This window comes from Cinclus cinclus, chromosome 1 (assembly GCF_963662255.1).
Source record: "Cinclus cinclus chromosome 1, bCinCin1.1, whole genome shotgun sequence".
Taxonomy (NCBI): Eukaryota; Metazoa; Chordata; class Aves; order Passeriformes; family Cinclidae; genus Cinclus; species Cinclus cinclus.
In genome coordinates, this window is record NC_085046.1 from 7,229,705 (window position 1) to 7,254,733 (window position 25,029).

The following is a 25,029-nucleotide window of genomic DNA, read 5'->3' on the forward strand; positions in this document are numbered from 1 at the left end:
AGGGTTAATGTCCTTAGAAATGCTGCAGAGTTTATTTGAAAAATAAACCCAACAAGCCTCTATTAAATTTATTGAGGAAATGGAAAGCAGAAACTCAGAAGACTCTAATTGGCACCTACAAATACGATCATTAGAGTGAATAAGAAGTAATGAAGGAGGAAATCAGAGACAACTCACCTCCTGAGCAGGAAGGTGCAGGTTACATTGCCACCATGTGGAAAAACTACACAGAGCTACAGCAGCTCCTCTCCCCATCATGATTCGAGAGGAGAGCTGCAAACAGCCAGAAATCCGCATGATTTGCTGGAAAAAAATATAGTATGCAAATGGCATCCTGATTGGAAAGAAGCAATGTGAGATTAAATCCTTCTTTGCTTTTGATTAGCCTGTGCACTTGGGTTTTTGGTGGTGTTTGTGGGGGTTTTGACTTGAATTTTAATACAAAATGCTGTTACATAAAATAGTCAGTGGAAAAGTGAGCAGAGTGCAGAAAAGAATAGAAAAAAAAAGTTATCTTTTTAAAATGATGTCATTTACAAGCTTTTTTGAGTACAAAAATCCATCATTCTGTTGCATGTCTTCTTGAAATCATCTCCAAAGTTTCTCCATGAATTTTGATTTTTTTTTTCAAATTCTTCTGATAATCCTGGGATACTTCCCAGCTCTGTAACATTTAGAAACATGAGCCTTAGTGTTTCAGAAAGTACTTTTTAGAACAGACTATATGGAAATGTAATTTTTATTTTTAATGGAGGTGTTGCCTACAGCAGAATTTGGGATGCACAAAAGTGTGTCAACTTGCTGTCTCCCCTCCCCCAACTTCAAGTCGTAATTCCTCATGGCGTGACAACTGGTTGCTGTAGAAATTATTAGGATTCAAGAGCATGATTTCACAGTCTGAGTCGGATGAGCTTTTCCCAATCCCCTTTTTGATCAGATTAGTGCTGACCCCTGAGCTGATCCTCAGCCAAGGGGAGCTGGGTGAATCTCTCCTCCCAAGGCAGGGATTGCTGGTGGCTTTCCCTTCAGACAGCTCTGTCCTACTCCACTGCAAGGTTTGTTTCTTGTCTTCCCTGCAGCATGAACCTTTCCCTGGTCTCCACTTGTGCACAATATCCCTTGCACAGGCCTGTTTTGGTTTTATAAAGGGCTTGAATTCATGCTAAACACAGTGGCTGCCTCTGTATTTAGGAACAGCTCCCTCCCTCAGCACCCCCGCACTTGTAGCTCAAGTGCAAGGAAAAGATTAAATGACCATCACAGATGACTCTCAGATGTATCTCTTGGTACCAGTTTCATTATGACCTCCACTGAGGCAATTATTCTGTCTTGATCTTAATGCCTTTTGCAAGTATCAATTAATAAAACTTCACATAATGTCCTGGTAGAACAGGAATCATTACCACCTTTTTAGAAAGAGACAAACTGAGGCACAACTATTGACCTGGTTTTAGATGAGATGAGAGAAATTAGGACACAAAACTGAAGTGAGAGTTTCACCTTAGTCTGTAGAAACCAAGTAAAGTGGAGAGCACTGTATGACAACCCAGAGCTGGCTGTTCTCAAGACATCCCTTGGCTCACCTGCAGCACACACGGGTGGGTGCCCTTCAGTTTTGGTCACAGGATATGAGGGATGCACAGCTGGAGAGATGTGTCTGTGAGAGTCACTCTGCTGGAAGGCTGAGCTAGTCCCTAGTGGTTTCCACAGGAAAAGTAACTTTTCCAACCTACAGGGCACCCTGTGAGCAGAAGGCAAATGCCTGTTGTTAAAGCTGCCCCAGCTCTGTCAGACTGTTCTGCATCCTAAAGGGACTGATGGACTCATACCTGCCTTTCAAATCCCAGAAAAAAAGGAGCAAATCACTTCAGCCCTTCCCTTTTTACACAAATGACTCACACACAAGCATTTGCCTCCTACATTAGTTTTGCTTTTGCTCAAAGTTGAGTCATTGTCTTGTATTTGATTTAACAACAATAGCAGGAGAAAAAAAATAGCCATCAGTAGCTACTGCATAAGACTCGATCAAAAGCAATTCCTTAAAGGAGGCTTTCACAATAGCTAGATTAAAGATTTGAGAAACTGGTAAGAAATAGAGCTGAAGAAAAACAGCTCCTAAAACCAAAGCATTATGTTTTCATGCTATTGTGCTTTTAAAATTGAAGGCAACAGTCTGAAAACAGGCATCAAAATAAATCTTACTTGAAGGGAATTATCTGGAGATCATTGTATTTATTGCATTTGTTTTGATTTTTCCAGCCCTTGACTCAGACTGTAGGCATGGACATGACTTAAAAGATTCAATACCTCATTTAAAAAATTAATCTTCACTTGTGTATTGAACTGACCCATCTTAACACTTAAATTATCACATATTATTTTGGAGTATCACCAGCAGGCTAGAAATGGTGTGACTAGGACAGGAGGCAAGAGCTGTGTCCCCAGCAGCTGATGGATTTCAGATGCAATAGCTGAGGCTGTGCTGCCCCTTGGAGGCACAGCACAAAGTTGCATAATTCCATGAGGAGGGAAAGGATTAGTTATGGTGCTTTGAAATGAAATATGAAATTGGAAATGAAATTAAATTGGTTTGTAATTCTGCCTCCTCTTTACCCTTCTCCTCCAACACCCTGTGAATTGCCCAAAGGGCTGTGTGTCTGAAGGCACTCCTCTCCCAGAGTGGATTGTGTGTGATGATACACTGGATAAATAATTTTCCAGCTAAATGTTGGTCTTTTAGAATCATTTCATGCTTCTCATTCCTTTTCCCTAATCTGCTACAACTGGGGATATCTCAGCAACTATTGAGGATGAGCAGTGGTGGGATGGGAGGATCAGGAGGCGTAGGGAGTTGAAGTGATTATTGTGTGGCTCTGTGGAGCAGGGAGAAGATTTGGGGATTTCCTTCCCTGTGAGTTTCCCCATTTCAGCAGAGTCTGTGGAGCTGGCTTGTGAGCACTGCTGATAAACACCAGACCTGGAGCCATGGTGGGAGAAGCTGTCACCCTGCTCATATGGGACAATGAAGCAGCTCACTTCTGCCCACTCAGGATCCTTTAAAAAACTCTCTCTGGGGAATGACCCAGCTAAAACATTATGTTTTTGAGAAACAACAACACAACGCTGTTTTTGGGGCCCCTCTTGTTTAAGAGCTTGCCTATGAATTTTGAGCATCTGATTTTGACCTTGCAACTGAGAGTAATTTGAACTGGAGGCTGACCTGGCAAGTAGTGAACCAGGAAAGCTGAGCATGCATCAGGAATGTTTCAGTGCTTTTGTGAGATTTAAAATTACTCGAGAATAATAAACCCCCAAAGGAGAAATGATAACATTAGAAATAGTGACTTGTAGTGGAGTTGTTCTGGTTATGTTAGCAGAGAGCCTGCAGCTCCAGGTGAGAGATGGGAGAAGCACAAGAGAAGTGCAGTCCTAACAACAACTGAGCTGCCATTTGGAAGGGCTGTACTGCAGGATCTCCCAGTTTCTGAGGTCCAAGTTTATCCTTAACGAGCAAATTTCACAGCACAGCACTGCAGAATGGCACTGCAGCTAAAGGAAGTTGCAGGAAGCATAGAGAAGCCAAGAGGTGTGTTTTCCTTCATCCCACTGAGACTTCAGAATCCAACCCTGGCAGAGCTTCTTTCCCCAGGGAAGGAAAATGGCAGCAACATGACGGATCTAGCCATGTTGCTTGAAGCCCAGCCTCGTCCCTGACTGAGCAAACTTGGTTTAAACCAGCCAGCCTTCTGTTCCCTTCTAGAACTGATGTTCACATGCATGAATTACTTGCTTGGACTTCTTAGAAATTGCAAATGCAAGTCCACTGAGTACAGGAAACACCAGATCACAAAGAATTTGGCTTTGGTTCCAGCACAATAACTTTCCTGGGACATCCAGAGATGGCTCCTGAGCTGCCCTGCCCCATGTTTGGCCTGACCTTTTCCTGTAGGAGAAAACATACATCTGAAAGCAGAGCTGAGATAGGGTTTAGAGGGGAAACAGCCCTTTGCTTTCTACACAACAGTTAAATTGTGCTTAAAGATGGAGAGCTCCGGTCTGGCTTTACTTCTTTTCAAGCTATTAGTTTAATTTAGTGGAAAGACTGTGTACTTTGCTGAGCACTTGAAAAAGGGAAGAAAGCATAAAATGGTTGCATGGCTGCACAGTTTTCCTAAGTAAATGTATATTTTTAATTTGAAGAACAAAAACAATGAACCATGAGTGCATTCCCAGAAATTAATGGAGTGGATTTGGCTTCTTCATACACATCGGTCCTTAGTGGACAAACCTGATACACATTTTATAAAGAAAGTCTAAAATAAGAAGTGGATCCTCAGTAAGTATGTATTACTAGTTATACCAGTTTTGAATTTGGACTTAAAACTACATTAAACCTGAGTGCAGGATTCACATCTCTCTGAGTGCAGGATTCACAGAAAGGTAATTTACAGGCAACTAGTCAGCCAGATGGTTGTGTCTGTAGCAGTGTATCATGGTCCCATTTTCAGTCTGGAAACATAAATCTGCAAAAGAGAAACCAGTTATCCTGTTAGCATTCCTTAAAGAAAAGTTCTTCGCACACAAAAGAAAAAGAAAAAAGTCTGTGTAATCATGATGTAACCATGCTTTGAGTGTTTTCATAACCTGGTGGAATCCATCCTGCTAAGCCTGATGAAGATGAAACCTTCCACCCGACATGCCAACAACATAATTGGGATTTATAGCTGCAGGCTGGAGCACACAGTCTTTAGGGACTGGAGGGTACGACAGAGAAAAATCACTTGGAAGCAGCCTGAAGAGCAAGTCACAGTCACAGTCACTCCCTCCCTGACCAACCCTCCCACCAGGCCAGTCCGTGCCTGCAGGAGCAGGGCTGAGCACCCACTGCCCTTGGCATCAGCCAGCCCAGAGCTGCTGGGCTTTCCAGGAGGAAAGTTACCAAGAAAAGATGAAAGGCAGCCAAATAAGTCTTAGAAAGGACAATATATGTATTAAAATTGGCACCTCTGAGTGTAACCCACATCCAAATGGTCCAGGAATAACCTGACTTTGAAAACTGGGTTTTAGTGATAAGTAATGAATGGCAGAGAGTAAAAATCCCAATTTCTGGTCCTACTCAGCGAGGACAATGACATTTTCCTTGCAATTTCATAGTGTTTGCCATCAGAATATTTTGAGGCATTTCAAAACATACATTTCATAGTCTGGCAGTGGGAAAGTTCTCACCATCTTGCTATGTCCTGTGGCCTGACTGTGCCTAGTGCTCAACAAACACCTCACAAAACCAGAGCCAGTCCCCAGACACTGCAGGGAATACTGAAATACTGCCCTTGGCCTCAACACAACAGCACTGCTAATGTCACAGATGTCGAGGTAAAAATATACTGGTGGAAAAAGACCTGCTATAATCAGTCTTTTTTATTTTTTATTTTTTATTTTTAATGTAGGAATTGTCCTCAATACTAAATAGGAAGTTTTTTAAGGGTAGAGCAGTCCATGATGACCTTGGAAATTAAGATTATGCTACGTTAGGTATTGTGATCTGTTGGGTAGATAAAAATGGAGCCATCTCCATCCTGCCAATAAGCGCAACAGATAAGGAGGGGAAAGGAGGGTATTTCTTTCCAAAGCCACCCTTAATCAGCAAAAAACAGCAGACAAAATTATCTGTGGTAGATGGGGATTTGTGCAGTATGGGTTACATTTATTATCTGGCAGGTTATAAGCTGTATTTTAATTTCCGGTATTTTCCTGCTACATCTGAAGGAACAATACAAGCTGGATCCACTGCATGTCATTTATAAGTCTGTGCATGTCATTTATATGGTAATGGGGGAGTTCACCCTCATCCCCAGTGATTTCTGCAAATTTCTGTATGCTGGTTCTCAGCATATTCAGCTTTCTCCAGCGTAAATTAAAATGCACATTCATGATCTTTGAACAAAGCGGCCAGGGATAATTGGTAATCTGAGCCTGTTCTGTACAATGCAATTCAAAGTAATACTTATAATTTGCAGTTAATTAATCGGGGCTCTTTTTTTTGTCTCTTAAAATTCTTAATTGCCTTTCTATGATATTGATTTTTAATAAGTTTTACTCCTACCAGTTTTAGTTCCAATCATACAGGCAATTTCTTGTCCCTGTTACTGCATGGCCTTGTGTGTGTTTAAATGTATATTTTGGGATCTTTTTTCAGGAATTTTTATATGCTGGTTTATGGATAGAGTTTTTGTTGGCTGAAATTAAAATGTTTACAATAATAGAGTCAATGTACAGACAAGAGAAACAAGATACAACAGGGAATAGAAAACTCAAATCAGTACAATGAAATTTTGAAAGAATTTTAAATATCTGGAATTCCATTGCCACTATGAACAGTCAGCCTCATTTGGTATTTAATTCACTATCCAATTAAAACTCTCTGTCGAGGACTCTAATTGTTCTAGCTTTAAAGTAAAGCCAGCGATCATCAGAGACGCAGACTTTGGGCTCTCTAAGGAAATTCAGATGGTCATAAATTAATGAATAATAATATTAGCAAAGACAGATGTCCATAGGAGTGGTGCCTGTGATGGGAAATATGCTGTGGGCACTGAGCACCCCATGCCTGACCAAGCCCTGATCCACCACCTCCCTGAGCAACCTGTGCCAGAGATCCACCACACTCATTGTAAAAAAAACTTCTTTCATTTATCTAACCTATCCTTCTTCAATTTAAAATCATCACCCCTTTTCCTATCACGACTGGTTTTCTAAAAAGTTTGTCCCCATCTTTCTTACAGGCATCCTCCAAGTATTTAAAGGCTGCAATACATTCTGCCTGGAGCCTTCTCTTCTCGAGGCTGAACCTCCCCAGCTCTCAGCCTCCATGGCAGAGGTGCTCCAGCCCTCTGATCCTCTTCCTGGCCTCCTCTGGACCCACTGGAAATTCCCCACTGGGCATTCTGCACACCAAACCCACTGGGGTTTATTTCCTATCTCACTTATGGGTGTTTCTAGGCTGTCACTGACAACCAGAGCCGCACACACGTGGTTGGTGCCCCTGTCCCAGGGACGTAGCTTTCCCCTTATTTTGTCAGTAGGTTTAGGATTACTGCACTGGAGTCTAGGGATCAAAAATATTGATAAGAGAAAGTATTTCCTGGTAGCCAGGATAAAAGTGGTTTTGATGCATGGACATTATCCTGCAGGGATGTTTGTCTTTTCTTTATGCTTACCTGGGTCCAGAGTGGATGATCTTCAAGACACACACCTAGGAAAGAACAGAATTCTGCTCAACATACAAGTGCCACAACTCTGACAAACACAGTCAAACCCCACTGATCCATCAGTGGCATAACCTGATTACATACCTTTGCCTTCATTAATAATAAATGTTCCTGTTATTTGATAAGAACTTTTTTCCTGAAATTTTGCTGTAAGCTAATTTAAATTCTGTTTTTATTCAGTTTTCTTTTTCTATTATTCTTTGGTGATTCTATTGATCTCAGTAGTTCCTCTGATTATTCAGTCCTGTAAAATCAGTTTCATCCTCTGAGTCATTATTGAGCTAAATCTCTCTGTTAGCCAGGTCTTGAGTCAGTGCTTAAGCTGAAACCTCTGGGAATATTGCCATAACAGGGCAATATATACCCTGAGAGGCTTTTTTAATGGCTGTTCAATGACTTTGGCTGTTTAAACCAGGGAAGGAATTAGGAGCTAGACTAAATTCAGTCAATGTGCTCCAGTTCCCATTTCATAAAGCAGGGCTGTATTTTGCAATATTAACTGACATTTATTAGCACTCAGACTAGGTGACTAGCAGGTGCTGCTCAGGGTGAATGAATCATGCAAGCAATTCACATGAAAGACAGCTTGTGCAAGTGCTGATAAAAGTCCATGGGGTTGAAGAATCAAGTTCTTTAATAGCAATGTCAGGCTGTTCAGTCTTCTTATCTCGCGTATTTTTTTAGAAACATTAAAAGAGATTGCTTTTGGGCACTTGTGTTCTTGAACTATTGCAATCGTCTAATGAATTTTTGATTGAGAGGGTTTTGTGATCACTAACTTTCTTGATACATCTGTAGCTATTGAAATGGATCCCCTGTGTCAAGGCTCGCTGTCTATCTTCCTCCTATCATAAACCCCACAGGTTTATTAGCAGAGCCCGTAACTTTTAATTTAAAGGAAAGGTGAAGTTGAAGCTGCTTGAGTATGTTTGAATAGAGAAATATTCAGCATATAATGAAAGCCCTGATTTGTCTCACTACATTGCACAGATAAGCAAATTGCATTTCCAGCCATAGCAAGCTGTTCAGTGGCACCAGAGGGGTGGAGAAGAAAAGGGTTTGTCTATAAGGAGCCCTGCTGTGTTTGGGCCATGTGAATTCTGTCTGGTGTGGGTCCTTAGCAGCTGAGAATGTACAACAGGACCTTGCAGTGAGCATTTACCCACATCAGTGATCTGCACTGCAAATTGCTCAGACTTCTACCAGGAAATGTTTACAGATTTAGTGCCTTTAGCTAGCAGACTTTCATGAAGACCTGACAACAGGCTGTGGGTTCAAGTTTGTGCCAGGTGATGGAAAAACACAATCTTCTTATACATTAGCAGCAGACAGCAGTTTGCCACTGCAGATGGGCTTCCAAATGCAGATGCATTTGCTCTTTGGAGTGAGTGCCAGAAACAGGAACAACTGAGGATAATATTGCTAATATTTCTATTTTCATAATTCAAACCCCATTTTCGTTATTACATTTGGACATTCTGACAGATCACAGACCTGCCAGAGTTGATGAATGTCTGCATGTCAGTCTTGTCACCATGGTCCAAAGGTTGTTGCTGACACTGAGACTGACTCACACAACCAAAGGATACTTACTAATTGTTAGGAGCATTTGTGAGCATTAATCATTAATGCTTTTGAAAATTAAAGATTCCTAAGGATAGGGTAGAGGTGACGAAAGCCCAATAGCCAGAAAAAGAAACTTCTAGAGAGAGGAGAGGGAGGATGTAGAGCCAAGTCAACATTTTTCTGGTGTGTTTGCTAGAAAGAGGACAGCTTTTCTTACAAATCATGCCCCAAAATAGTGATGTTCCAACAGGATAGTATGGCTCTGTATATGACACGTGGTGACCCTGCCTGCTGTGATTGCTCTGGAGATGTGCCTGACCTCCTGGGGAGTTGCTCCTTGCTCCTGCTGGACACCCAGGATCCATGTGGGTGCATGGACAGCTCCTCTCCATGGCTTTTTGCACCTCAAGTGGGATTTGCTGAGCTGAATGCACTCAGCGTGCCACAATGTGAAGGCGGCCTGGAGGAGACACTCTGACTATTTTCAAATAGCTGAATTCTTCTCTTATTTGTTAGAATCCACCTGCATGTCTCAGATGACATCTCATACTTGTGTGTATCTGCTTTGTTAGGTGGTTGTTTGAGCCTTTTTTTCCAACAAATCCATTTGTATGATTGAGGGAGATTTTAAGCATTCATGATTTCTTAGTTATTACAGTCTGAGCTTGGCCTCTTCTGTGTATTCTGGAGGGCCTGTAGAAGTGTCCATGAAGATAGGATCAGGCTGGTGTTCAATAAATCCAGCTTTTGAAGTCCTCAAGCACTCAAACAGTAAAGAAGATCTGGCAGCTACTTGCCAATAACCTTATAAACAACACTCTTAATGCCCTGACTCATATGGCAAACACAGAATCCTTTAGTGTTGCAAACACAACAAATTAGAAGAATCAATGGGTCAGGGAAAAAACAACAACAACAAAAACAAGCAAACCACATTAAATTGACATTTTCTAAATAGGGTGAAATTAGTAGCCTCAGAAAATCTCTTTTGTCTGTCAGGAGCTTGGTCCCATGCTAACATGATCTCATCCTGCTTCTTGGGGATTGGTGTCCTAAACATTGTCCTAGAGAAACACTGGTGGTTAGTGCTGGTAGTTGGGAGTATGGATGAGAAGGCCAGGTTGGAGTGGTCAGGATTTGGCCAGGTTGGAGTGGTCAGGATTTGGCCAGGCTGGATGTCAGATTTGCCTCTGATGTGCACACTCTGTCTTTGCTGGACTCTTTGCTCTTCATTCCCGTGTGTTCCCTCAGGGACCCTGGCCAGCATCCCACAGTGACTTGCGTGCTTGCAGAGCGCTGCAACTCGTGGTGTTGCCACCCTCCATCTCACAGAAGTGAAGCTGTACCCCAGCCCATTTGTGTCCACATTTAGTGGTGTTTGCCTGTTTGCCAAGCCTGGCCTTGGCTCAGGCTGTGCAGCGGCTCCGGGGCCCACATTAGAGATGCGGAGGCAAGACATGAGCTTGCTGAACCCCACAGAACACGTGAGGAGTGGTTTTTCCCAGCGCTCAGCATGAACCACTCTGCTGAAATGAGCTTCTCTCCTGCCCTCAGCATCTGGCAACAGGGAGACAAAAGCCCTGACCAAACCCTTGCCTGCTGTCTCAACACCGTGTTCTGCAGCAGCAAGGGGCTGCCAGACAGCATGAGCACAAAACAACCTGTGTTCAAGCAATTAAACCAGATGACTAAGAGAAACTAATGACATTTGCAGCCCCCACCTTCCCTGTGCTTGAGGAGATGCAGAACTCCTGGCTGGGTTTCTTTCCCAGATGAGGAGCTGCCACCTTCTCATGGCTGCCAAACACACGGGAGCTGCTCACCCTCCACTGTAAGATTGTGGATCAAGGATTTGGTGTTTATAAAGTGCTCTCTAAAGCACATCCTCAAGAAAGCCATAAACACAAGTAATAGCTTATTCTTCCTAAGCTTCTTGGCTGTCAGTAGCAGGGGAGACTCTGTGTTCCAAGTAGGAATAAAAGGTCACAGGGGCGAGCATTGCAGCTCGTTTTTCTTAAGGATCTCTTGGACAAGAGCACAAGCAGCTTGAGAAGGCAAAGCTCTCTGTTTGCATACAGATTCACAGGATATTCTGAGTTGGAAGGGACCCACAGGAATGACTGAGTTCAAATCTTCAGTAAACGGCCTGCACAGGGATCAAACCCACACCCTTGGTGTTATCAGCGACATACCCTGACCAGCTAAAATAATCTCCATGCCAGAAACTGTGCAATTGGGCTGAGCCCATAGTTTGACCTTAGACACATAAATTTTTATGTTTTCTACAAAAGGTTATTGAATTGTTCAGCAGCCCTGCAAAAATTGCATTTTTTTCCCCACCTGACTCAATTAGACAACTGTGAAACAGGATTAATTGCTCTGAAATCAATAGTGCTGAAGAGCTATTGCTGACATCAGCACAAAATAATGTCAGCACAGGAAAATGTAGATTTGGTATGGTAATCTAAAACAGTTTTATAGTATTTGCACACACATAACTACTTTTTTACACTCATTTTATATCTATTACAATGATTTAATGGAAGTCAGTGTAGACCTACACTACAGCAACTGAGAGAAAAATTTGGTTTTAGAATAAAAATAGAATAAAAGGTCCTTTTCCACAGCCATCCCCGAAACACATGTCAGTAAAGGCGAATATGAACAATGAGTTTTCCCTAACTGGCTAAAAATACTTGCTTTCACACTTTACAATAGTAATCAATTTGGACATGTGGTTGGTGCTTTGAGATGATCTAGTAATTGATTTTAAAACAGATGGCAGCTGTCAAATAAGCATTTGTATTTATTTGATGTTTCTATGAGAACCCTTGGGGTTTCACCATCTCAGTAGTCTTTGTTTTCTCCTTTCCTAGACCCTCTTGCTGTTCTCTGATCTCTCTTCCTCTCATGTTCTTTTGATGCATCCTACTGACAATTTCTTTTGTGCTTTCTTTCCCAACGTAAGCCACGGCCTTTATGACAGGCTTTAATTTCATTTTGCTTAAAATTCCTTTTTATTAGCAGTTTTATTAAAACAGCAAAATGTCTTCAGCACACCAAACATTTCATGATCTGAGCCACAATACATCACACAAACAGAACCATTGGTTACGCTCCCCAGAATTGCTGTACTTTACCAAATCAGCAATAAATAACACTGGTCCTGAGAGCTTTTGAATTTTAAATTGTTGCTGTCTTTGAATTATTTTATTTTTTTCTTTTGTAGTGATAGAAAAGAGTTGTAATGGTACAGGTCACACTGTCAGAGGACTGGTCTGTCTGAGCATTTTTGTCTTCTTGTGCAAATCTCTCTTTCTGTTAACTACACTTGAAAATTACAAGCTATTTTTGTCTTCTTACAAGAAGGCCCAGGAAATGGTGTTGTTGTTTTTTTTTTTTTTTACTTGAAAATTATCTTTTTTTCTGAGTTTTTTCTCCTGATATCAGTGGAAGTAATCTCTAAGCTGCCAATGGATTTCTCAGTCAGTCACTGGTGAAGGCTTCATCTTTTCCAAACAGCAAGCCAGAACTTTTCCACCTTCAGCAGAAAGGCAAAATTCCAAGATATGACTCAGGATGGACAAAGGCTGCAGAAAGAGCTGGATTTTAGAAAAGCACAAAGAAACCTCCATAGGCATGGCATTTACATGTGTGTGAATTTATGTGTTTATTAGCAAAGAGGAACTCTGCCAGTCCAGATCTCTGTGCAAGCCTGGGAAGTGGATTTGTCATGGAAATGTCTTTAGAAATGCCCCAGTGGCAGATTATGGTGATTATGGCTCAGAACATTAAAACCATCTCTGTGGATTTCCAAATGTGGTGCATAAACAGTTTTGGGCTTTTTTTTTTTTTTTTTGCAGAACCTGCTAGTTCTGGAAAGAGGTTGCGTAAGATAAAGGCCTGGTGCTTTTCCCTGCATTGAGTCTATCATAGGAGTCAGAGGTCTGCATGCACTTCACTGGCACTGTTCAGTGCTTAGACAGAAGTGGACATGATAATTATAAATGCTTGAGTTCTATGGCCAAAGTAGCTATATGAGTATTAAAAGGAATAGCAAAATCCACTTGTGAAGATCCTTACAGGACTGGGGTGGATGTTACCCATGGAGGAACCAGCCAGAGGGTTTTTGGGTTCTCTTCCAGATTCATTTGCTATGACTCCTTGAGAAGTTTGTTACTTGAAGTGAGATCTCACTGCTCTTGCAAGTGCTGCTGGAATTAAATTGCAGTTTGAAACAAGCTGGTGGCTGCTTAACTTTATACATGCTGGGCTAATTTCTGATGACAGACCTATTAGAAATGTCCACTCAACTTCTGATCCACAGTTCAGTCTCTCCAGGGATTACCCACATGATGTCATAGCTAAATGCTACACCCAATCCCATATGACCCACAGCCTGTCACTTGGCAGCTGAGAACCACTGCAAGGGACTTCTCATTCTCCTCCCTGATGGTGAGCAGGAGAGCTTCTATCAGGAAACACATCCTTCAGAAGATATGGCATTCCCACTTTGGGAATGGCCCATCTGGATGCTGCTCTGGTCTTGATTCCAAAGACATCCACCCACCTAATGCACGAATGCAGCAACCTTGAATTCAGCTCTGGGAGCCTTCCTCTCATCACATCTCTGTTCTTTCCTCCAGTTTCTTTTCTCCTCCAATGATGGTGAAGTGTCTAAGAAGAATATATACCCAGTTGTCACTGAATATGCTCTGATTTAGGACTTCAAATTCTCTTCCTAAGGGTCTGTTATCTCAGAAGACTCTTTAATTCACACCATTTTGAAATTATCATTCAACTGGGCCCTATTCAGCTAGGAAAAAGAAGGATTAAAATATACATGCTATAGCATTCCCTGAGCACAAACACATCACATGTCCCCTCTGAAGAGCCACTACTCATGAGCAGGGTCATCCAGCTGTTTCAGAGTGATTCATTACTGAATGTGCTGAGATGGAATAAGCACTGACTTGTCTCAAACACTGTGCTTGAGCCCAGCCAGCAGGTCTGAACAGCTCTTGTTCAGCTAAGGCAGCCACACACTTTATTCTCACTGTTTTTCAGGTTTGCATTCCCTGTTGAGGCTGGCAAGCAAAACTGTGGAGAAAGATGGAACACAAAGCCACCAGGATCTGACTGTGAGAAATCTCAGCAGCTTGCTCACAGCCTCCTGACATCATGGAGCACTCAGAGACTGCAAGCTCTGGGGAGGAGGCAAAAGTTTTGATCAATTATCACTTTATGCTCTCAGTCAGGAGGTCATGATCCGAATGTGTAGGGGGGCGTTAGTGTATGAGGAAAATCTGGTTTTTCATACACATGAAGCAGGATCTGAACTAACTTTAGAAAGACTCAGCAGTATTAAATGCAGCTGATTTTCAGAGCATGTGCTATATGCAAACACAAGGAATAAACTGTCTCCAAGAACAAATTATCTGCAACTTATTTTTTCTTCCAACTGAAAAAACTTTCTGGTACTAATCCATTCTACAGCCCACAAGAATGTTCTCTGTTTGCTAAAACTGACTGATCTCTCTAATGACAGCAAGGTTCTGGCTTTGTTTCAAGGCAAAGGTTCACTCAATTAAATCTCATTAACAGAGGACCACAAAACCTGCACTAAAACCTTTCTGGGTATGTGACCTTCAGGAGAACTGCTTCATTAAGTCTAAGATCCTGGAGAAAATGTTTGCTGAATAAAGTCATTCCTAATTAATGTTAAAATGTCAAGGATTCATCTGCCATCCATCTTTACTCCTTTTCCTTTATACTCTTTATTATCTCTTTAATGGTTAACCAATATAAAAGTCAAAAGCAGCATCTTTTAAATGTACACATAACAGGTGGGACAATGCAACAAAGCAAATTTGCCAGATGTGCTTTCTCATGAAACGTTTGTAACTTCCTAAATATCTTTCCAAAACCCCACTTACATGCTGCCATTAAGCATTGATTAATTAATTTGCTATTTCTGAATAAAATCATAAATATTGAGAGTGAATTTTCCCTTGCACCTTTTCTGATGTTACCTTGAGTTTTATTCCAAGCCATATGCAAGTCTTGATTAAGAAAGTGTTTATTTACCCTGTGATGAATATAATTGTCTGTTCTCCAAGGATTGCTCATCTTTTTTTTTTTTATTTTTTTTTTAATTAAACAGTGTCTGGTGAATTTCTGCTCTTCAGATGAGAGGGATATCCTGGTTGGATGGGGATTCATCGGGGGGTGGTTTACAAACCTGATGGGTCTGAACTCAGAAAATCCTCATCCATTTTTCCAATGACCAGTGATGGCAGCAGACATTGGAGCTCCTTGAACCCATGTAGCAGGACTTCATGGTGAAGGCTTAGAAACATTCTGCAGCCTCTTTAATTTTTATTCTCACATTAAAGTAATGGGATCCATTTTCCTGCCCATCAATCTGTGCAACCATATGCAAGCCCTTCTGGTGGTTTAAAAAGGAATGACTCACATGATATTAAGCCTCTTAATGAAAATGTATTACATTATTGTCTATCACAAAATGGGAAGTTTAAAAAGCCAAGTTAATGCCTTCCAAATGTCAGTAACTGGAAACACTTTGGACCAAGAGTGAATTCTGTAGCTTTTCTGCAGATCTCTGAGATGAAATCATTTTTACAACGAAGGATATTAGATGATATGAAAATAATTAGGAATTAGAAGTTATTTGAATTTGGATTTAATGAGAACTAGGTTTTGCCAGTATTAAAAGTAATTTCACATGATAGCTATATTATTTTGTCCTCACATACCTGAACTCTGACATGTTTGTTTTGGCATCTTTCGGAGAACCTTTTCAATGGCAATTGTATTACTAAAATCTCAAAAATCCCAAAATTCAGTGATATAAATGATCAGGGTCTAACCTTGGCTATTTATGCCAAATTGCCTTGCAAAAGTGATTAAAAAAATGAAATAGGGATAAAATTCAAGACGGTATCCAAGGCACAGACTCTAGGCCTGGTATCCTGTTTTGAAGTTCCAGCCTTTCATAAGTTATAGAAAATTTATTTATTTGTTTGTTTATTTGTTCCCAACTGGCAACAGGACTTAGGAATATTTAAATTGCTCTGAAGCAGTTGTATATACACTGTTTGAATTGACTGACAGGTGTCTATTGTGATGTTATGAACCCTAGTCATGTGCAGGACACATGGCAGGAGCAGCAGGGCCTTTTATGCTGTCATGAGTGTGCACTAATATGAATAATTTGATGTTTCTTCAACAAAGGTAATTAAGCCTAATAACCTATAAATGCAGAGTAATTGTTATCCATTGTGTTCATTTGTGTATATGGCATAATTTGATGAGTATTTTTGATTGATATTCCTGTGGCATCCTCCCTGTGCTGTGATGAGACTGGGATTTTCATATCTGGACTGCTTCATTTATTGCTAACTAGTAATTTACCTCTAATAGCTTTTTTTTTCTGTTCTCTCTCTTTTATTTTTTTTCTCTTTTTTTTTAATTAGAGGAGATCTTGAAGACTCATATTGCTCATTGGTGGTCTCCTGATGGCACCAGGTTGGCATATGCAACAATCAATGCCTCCAGAGTCCCCACCATGGAGATCCCAATATACACAGGCATCCTTTACCCTACTGTTAAAACTTACCATTATCCAAAGGTAAGGGAAAACAAAGTAATCAGTCCAGCTGCTCTATCAGAAATAAATAATTGTTTATTTCCAGTAGGCTCAGACAGGAGATTAATAGAGCACACTCATAAGCAAGGAAAATAAACAGATCCAAGGGAAGATCAGCTGTTCCCCAGTGAATGTGGTCTCCTCTCTTCTTTAGCTGCATTTGTAAAATTGCACTTTTCCAGTTCTATGAGAATTAGTAACTCTATATACGGTGAAAATAAAATTTTTAAATCTTTGCTTTTCATTCACACAAAAGCAATTGTGCTTCCATGCTGGAATGGGTGGAAGTCAGACGGTGTCTGAGGATTTGGCATTTCTGTTTTTCTATATTTGGATATGTTTCTATATTTAGACATGTTTCTATATTCAGATTTTAGGTAGATACATAGATACATAGATAGATAGACACACACATACATGCATATATTCTATATTCTGATAGATTAACTTTTGTCTAGAAGGAAAATGTACTATTTGGGCTTCCTTAGAATATCCAGGATGGCCTAATGTCAGAGGATACATTGGTTTTAGAGGTTTGCTGTGCCTGAAAGACAGAAAATTCTTAAGAGCCAATCTCCCCTTGGCTGCAGAGACCTGCAGTGAGTGCACAGCACTGGCACAGCTCTCCACCAGCACAGACTCACTGATGCTCTTATTGCTGTAATTTCCTGCTCTAAAGCAGCACAGAGGTGTCTGCTGCAATCATTCCTTCTGGGTTTCTTGATTTAAGCACTGATTGCCCAAGACCTCACATGGTGGTCCAAATTGAAGCATAATTTAATAGGACAGATACCAACATTTATGCAGGTTTTGTGGAAATCACAATGATTCAGCAGGGGATGCCCTTTCCTACAGTACAAAATGAATCAGTATTTTACTATATCAACCATCATCCTATTAGACACCTTTTGTCAAAAGGTGCAGGAAATAGCAACATTTCTAGTTGCCATGAAAAGTAATTTTTTTTAACTGAGATTAGAAGCGTCCCGAGTAAAATTTCCCCTTGCTTGTGCCTACCAACCTCTCCTGTGGCACCTCTGTGCCACGTCCCTAGATCTGCAGTGTCCCTGTGAAAGACCACAGCAGTTCAATCCTTATCCTGTTCAGTAGGAAAGCTTTTTTAGAATCCATGGGGATATAGTAAATCAAAATCATTCTGTGTTATGTATGAAATGGTAATTCATTATTTTCTAAAATCCAGGCTGGAATGGAAAATCCAACTATTTCTTTGCATGTGATTGGTCTGAATGGACCCACTCATGACCTGGAAATGACTCCCCCAGATGATCAGAGAATGAGGTAGGTGCTTTCTCAGCCTTCAATGCTTGCCCCAGCTCCCCTGGGGCTTTTTCAAGATAATTTTACAGTTTTTATACTGGACCTTTCTCTGCTGCTATCAAAAAGTTTCATTTTGTGTAAATCTGCTTTTTTTTGTTTTTTCAAATTACTTGTCTTTGACCTGCATTTTATAGAACATTATATTAGAACAGGTTTACAATCAATAACTCTAAAATAACCCAAATCCACTTATGCAAAAGAAGACGCATGACCTGTGGCCAAACCAAATGGACATTTGTCTTTCAAAAATACAACTTCAGACCTGTGTACAGCAGGTAGGAATTCAGGGTCACAGTATTCCCATCACAGTATCAGAATGGTGGCTCATGAACAAGATGATTTCACTTTGGTAGCATTCTCTGTAAACAGAGGGACTCAGAAAGGTTTTAATTACTGCAATAACTTCCAACTGCAGGATCCAAGTGTTGTTCATAAATTTGTTCTATATGGTTATGGGTACCGTAATTTATTTGGTTGCAATCAATATTGCAAAATGATGCAAAATGCATCATAAGTAATCAGTGCCTGTATATTTCATCAAAACCATGGCAATTGCCATGTCTAGGGATGATAGAAGTAGTGCTGCCAGAGCAACAGGGGTGTATTTTTATTATGCATATGTTTTCTGAAATGAGCGGATTAGTGTGATAAAATCTTATTAAAATAGACAAGAGGGACGTGCTGTACATTCGGTTACAGAAGGGAATTTCAAGAAAGCAGGGGAAGCTGGTGATAAGGATCTTCCAGCAGACACATCCTATCTGAAGCATTTCAGTGTGCTCAGTGCAGATGATATATGGACAGAGTGGTATTCCGTGTTCTTTTTATCTGGAGCAAAGTGATTTAGTACAATTAATAAAGCTGATAATAAAGTGGAGATATGCCACGGCGTTTCTTCTTTCAAAATCAAAAGAAGCCAGAAGTTTTCCACAGGTATTGGATATTTTTCAGTAAAAAGGAAAAAAGCAAAACAAAACAAAACAAAACAAACAAAGCAAAGCTGATGATGAGAAAACATATATGGGGATGAAATGTACAATATTGATCCCTTGTCCTTTTTAAAAATCTTTCATTCTAAACGTTTTTGTCAACTTTTCTCCAATGTTATGCTCTTATGTGAAAAAAAAAAAAAAGAAAGTGAAGGGAAGGGATTAAAATTGAAGGGGGGAAAGTAGTGCTTAAAATTTAATACCTGACAGCATTTTTTTATTTTGGTGGAAACCCCTTGACCTCAAGAGTTTCATCTGCTGATGGTCAGAATTGGATCATCCTCCAGCTTATTTCTCATATTTTTATCTCAGGTGGCAAATTGAGGGATGATATTATCTCCCTCAAGTACAGAAATCATCACTGACCCTTGCGTGGGCCAGAAACAAATACATAATGGAAAAACTCAGCCCACTCCAGTCTGGGGTTGTGTGTGCCCCAGGGACCATGGGCTGCTGCCTGTCCCTTGGCCTGTAATAAGTCACTGCCTGTTCTTTGTGGTGTTTGTTTCTGTATTACCATGGTCATACTGTAGGTGTTCATATTGTAGAGTCACACCTCATGTTTGGGATTCCTGCCTCCAGGAAGCAGCCATGGAAAGCTGGGGTACAACATGAGCAATGGGAACACACATGAGCACGGCTGCTGTGCAATGATCTCAGTCTCAGATGACTGAAAATCAAACCAGTGATGTATTTACTGGGATGTGGAAATCCATTGCAAACCTCAGGATGGGCTCATCCATCCTGACAGGGCTCAGACAAGGTGTCCCTTCCCTTTTGCTCTGTGTTTTTTAGATGTGGATGTCTATAAATGCAGTGGTTAAGGACTTGCTGGTATAGATTTTGTTCTGTGGAAGAAACAGGTTCTCCCTTAAATCAGCTCCGCGTTAAATGTGGGACAGGTCAGGCAGAGAGGCCTTGGGAATTGCACTCATTTCCCATTTCTCTCCACTGTCTGCTCAACCAATGCAGCTGCAGGAGCAGCAGATTTTTAAAATTAGCAGAGATTAATCAAAGCTTCTTGTCTCATTTTCCTCTGCAAAATAGGAACCATAAAACTTGGGTGTCCTACAGAAGAGATGTGAAGGGAAGTAAATGAAATTAAAGACTCCACACTACGCAAAAACTAGAACAATGATTATCCAGGTATCTGCAGATATCTGTGGGCTGGGTTACCCATGGGTCTTGATGGCTGGAAGAGGGTTCAGAGAGAAATTGAGACTTTGCGCCCTTCTCTGGGGTGGTGTCAGGAATCAGGCTGATTCACCTGAAATAATAATTAAAAGTTCCTGAGAAAGAACTGTTCTATGTTCAAACAGTAAGAGGGATGTAAAAACTGAATATATGTACTTGAAGCTTTACATTGGATTTATGAAAAAAAATGCTCCAAGCCACAATAAGTACTAAAATCACATTCCTTTTCTGGGGAGACTGAATCTGCTCAGTTCATTTTGGAGAGAAAGAAGAGACAGTTATACAGTTTAATTTTGCTGGGTTGTTTTTTCCTCTTAGGGCCTACACTGTTGCTGATAAAGAGTAAAATTACAATTTTATTCCAGGCTCTAAATTTCCAGACTGCTGTTGTCTCACCTGGGTATATCCTCCCCCTCAGTGCAAGTGGATGCATTGAAGCTTTTTGTTCCTTTTGCCTACAGCCAATTTCAGGCACTAAATATTACTGAAAAGTACAAAATAAATTTCCAGCTTGTTATTTTTCTAGACAAAAAGACCTTTGTGCTTTTGCCCTTTCTCTTCAGTATATGCAGGAGCCCTTGCCAGAATACAAAGGACTCTCCAGCAACACGGTGCTTTATTTGCAATGAGAGCAACAATTCCTTATACATATTTTATAGCAAACAAATGAACTAATACATTTTTTATAGACTGTATGCTGTAAAAATTCATATTATGCTTTAAGGATGTCTTGGCCCACATGGCCCAGCAGTATAACATCACCAGCTTTGGCAGTTCAGCCGGAGTTGTGTCCTACAAAGTGGTGGAGCCCTGAATTGCTGCAGAGGTGAGCACCACGCCCTGGCTCTGGGAAGACAACCATCAGTGAATTTATTCCTGTGTTTTCCAGCCCAGCCTAAGTGGTTGCAGTCCTCACTATTGCCTGGGACTTTTCCTGAAGATATAGATTGCAGGACTGTGCAGCCCACAGCCATGATTTACTCCAAGTATCATCACAACCTGCATATGTCCAGCAATAAGATGATGCAGGGAGTGTAGGAGGGTGGTTTTGCTCATGCGAACTGTCTCTGCTGATGTCTTTATGGTAACCAGCTGCATCTGCTTCACAGGAACGTTGTGTTACTCCAAACCCTATCCTTCTTGCTATTTGTCTTTTAATGCAACACTTGCGGATACTTTAGTGTGCAGCAGGTGTACTTAGAGGCCATCCACTTTTCATAAGCATCAAGAACCCAGCCATTGATAGTGATTGGTCTGAGTCAGCTCAGTTTAGTGTGCTCAGAATGGAAATGGTTTGCAATCTGTTCTCCACCTGTGCATAAATTTGTAGCTCCAGGCAGTTCAATCCTTCTTGGAAGACAGAATAGCTCGAAAGATTCTTTATCTCTATATTTGTCTCTTCTTTGAAAATAACTTCCAGAAGTGGCGGATAAAACACCCGCACAGCTCTAAAAATATCATTTTTAGGGGTTGAAATCCATACATAAAGCAGCCTGGAGACACCAGGACACGATGTTCTTTAAAGCCACAGCTCTCTCCTGGACTGTTTGCCTGCAGCAGCCCCTGACTACTCTGCTGTGTGGCAACTCATTAGGATGGCAGTGTTGTGATCTGTGTGTGCCTGTGCTTGCAGGGACTACTACATCACCATGGTGAAATGGGCCACCAGCACCAAGGTGGCAGTGAACTGGCTGAACAGGGCTCAGAACGTGTCCATCCTGACGCTCTGCGATGCCACCACCGGGGTCTGCACCAAGGTAGGCGAGATTTGCACGGTGGTCCCTTCCCATCGGTGCTCATAACCCATGCAAGAAGAACCTATTTAACTCATTTTACATGATGAAAAGTCAGCTGGAACACATTAATTTAGGCAGACAGAATATAAGCCATGTTCACAATTTTAAATTCTTTTTTAACACCTAGAAATCCAAGAACACTCTGTGTGCATCTGAGGGAGAGTGATTACCTGTATAGAAATACCTTTATCCATACACAATTTGCAACCTAAATATCTTTGCAACATTCTAGCTGCATTATATGCATTTAATAGCATTAATAGCAGCTTGTGTTTATCTACACATACCTTAATTATAGTTAATTAATCCCTTCTATAAATGCACTAATGTGAATGGTGTATTGATATAAGATCAGCAGATTCCATTAGCAGGTTCCATCATTTAAACTGGCATGTTTCCAATGTTTCCACTGTATAAAATTGTTCTAATGCACCCATCCCTTGAAAAAGATGATGCAATTCTGTGCAGAGAACATAGTGAGAAGTTTTTATTTAATAACTTTCATTACAGTCTTTATTTATTTCTTAAGAAGATTTATCTCTTTGGGGAACAATACATCTTGTGGATTCATGTGTTTTGTCTGTATGCCTAAGATGCTTTCTTGGTCTAGTAAATGCTTATCCATCAGGGAGGAAAGTCAAGAGAAGCAGCCACTGGATTCCACTCCAGAAGCACATATTTAAACAGTTTCTTTGTATTCTTAGCAGCCTTTCAATTCCACTCCAACAGGTTCTTGCATTGATAGGCAAAACATATGTGACAAGTATGGTATTAATGATCTTTTCGTGTTTTAGAAACATGAAGATGAGAGTGATGCCTGGCTGCACCGACAGGTAAGAGTGATCTTCTCCTTGTGGCCAGGTTTTTGGTAGGATAATGACTTCACTGATTTTTTCCCCAAAGAGAAAAACCGATTTCCAGATTTGAGAGAGATACTTGGGAAAGGGCATGATCTGTATAATAGAAAAAGAGCTTCTCAGTAAAAAAAAAGTTCTTAGTAAAGATGCCATCCACTCTGCTAGGTCCCACAGTCCTGAGCCTGAAATTTACTTGTATTTAAAAGTGATGAGAAGCTGATGTGAGTGGAAAATCACTCACTGGGAGGATCTGTATGCACTCATTGACCTCAGAGACAATCCTTCATACCCTGCCCTGACACTGAGGATGATGGTTTAAATACTATGGTGGTTGTTTTCTGATCCTTTTATTGAAGGGATCTCTGTCCATTCAGAGACAAAATCATGCAGATAGAGTGCCGAGTCACTTAAATATCATATATAACACTGGCCCAGGAGTGAGTTTGTGAAGGGACCTCAGATTAGATGAAGCTGTTCTTGAGAGAGGAGCTGTGATCTCGATTCAGCCACAGCACTGAACTGTTTTTCAAGCCTGGTGTGAACACCAGACAGGGAGCAGCATGTCATAAAATATCTTGATTGATATATTTTTTCAAGTCCGGATTTAAAGTGTTTCAAATTTTTGCCACAGCCTGTTCAGAGGAGCCAAGGTCCTGTAGAAATAGCAGTACATCAGTTCACAGCAAGAGCAGTGCTCTCCTGTACCAGTGGCTTTCCTGCAGCAATGGGCTGTGTGTGATCTAGATGAAAATTTATTGTATGGGGAAATAGATTTTGTGCTCCAAGCATTTCAAATAATCTTTTGCTGATATGCAGTAAAAATGGTGCTGAAATATTCTTTACATTCATGAGGACTGTACTGGCTTGAGTAGGAAACAAAAGCTTAAAAGACAAGCCAAATCAAGGGGCAATTAAATTGTCCAGATATTGCATATTAAAATTTAAATAATAAAAGCTTAACAGGCTTTATTTATTTTAAAAGTTTGAAGGCAGCAGCGGTAAAAAAATCAATTCATTGCTATTTACTGCATTGTAGTAGAGGTTGTGTTTTATATTGTTAAGGTTGTGCTTTATATTATTAATACAGTATAGTGGAACCTGTGTTTTTACACTGCTGTGGTTATTTAGTCACCTACCACGTGGACAGGATTGAAAGATGGTGCTTTATCCTCAATATATGAAGTAAATGAACTGTCAGTCTCTAATGGGCCTGCTCTAGGGAAATACATTTCGTTTTACTACAGCTCCAAAAAGCATATACTTAGTTTGAGAGCATACACTTAGTTTGATGTTAGGGAAGGATGTTCATTACAGCCAAATGAGTCAGACATCTCAGTGCTAAACTAAAATAACATTTTTTGTGGACTTTGGAGACATTTGATAGCATCCTTCAAAAGCTTTTGTAGGAGTCTGAAGAATTATATAGCTATTTTGCCTGTATTTCTGACAATAAAATTACTTAAAATTCTAGTTTTGACTGAATATGATTACTGGGATAATTGTATTTTCTATATTTGCCTTTTATACTATGACACATTAATCTAGATAACTGGAAAGGTATTTTCATGCCATGTGTGCCTGACTATGAGGACGATGTGAAAATGTTAAATGCCAGTTTGGGTCCACTAATCTCTTCAAGAAGGAGATGAATTGCACATCAGGCAGCTGCTGAAGGCGCTCAGGAGTGTGGCTCGGCTCAGGATGAGGACTCCTTGGTTAAGACATTTTAATATAGAGTATTTTCAAATGAGCCAGGTGCCCTGTCCCCTCTGGAGACAGCCAGGGTGGTGGCAGTGGGGTCACACAGTCAAGGGACCCTGAGCAGGTTCAGCCCACCCCGAAGTCCTCCTTTTGAGAAGTGTCCCAGTTTTAAATCAGCAGGGCCAAAGAATCCAACTGCTTGCCTCGTTCTTTAAAATACTCCTTCAAAATTCTCCACAGGCATGGTTTTAAAAGCATGCACAGGTTTTACCTTTTTTTCCTGGGAATTTAAGTGCATCCTTGAATGGGGACGAAGAGTCAGCTGGGAGTAGGAGACAAGATCCTACTGGGGGTAGGAGACAAGAAGATACTCACCAGGGACATGAGGGGGTCTCCAAGGATGACAGGGTTGACTTTTTTTAGCTTCTGAAATCCTGGGAGTTCTGAGATAAAGCATACAAGCCATGAATTTTAATTTTGTTGTTGTAGTAGTTTGGTGACTCAGTGGCATTTAAAAGTCTGTGTATAGAAGGACATAGTAAACAATCTAATATTTCCTTCTAGGCTTAAGTTCATGAATACATTTTATGCAAGTCCAAAATCTTTGGAGAGCCTCTCTCTAACACAGGCAATGAGAAATAATACAGCCAT

At 40.7% G+C, this 25,029-nt stretch overlaps 1 protein-coding gene across 1 annotated transcript in view; it reads left to right on the plus strand.

The window, feature by feature from the left end:
- DPP6 (dipeptidyl peptidase like 6) overlaps positions 1-25,029 on the plus strand; it is a 391,697-nt gene that overhangs the window by 323,612 nt on the left and 43,056 nt on the right. The window contains exons 9-12 of the mRNA XM_062506397.1: positions 16,331-16,485; positions 17,705-17,802; positions 21,658-21,781; positions 22,615-22,653. Of these exons, the coding sequence (XP_062362381.1) occupies positions 16,331-16,485; positions 17,705-17,802; positions 21,658-21,781; positions 22,615-22,653 (416 nt within the window). The remainder of the gene's footprint in view (positions 1-16,330; positions 16,486-17,704; positions 17,803-21,657; positions 21,782-22,614; positions 22,654-25,029) is intronic.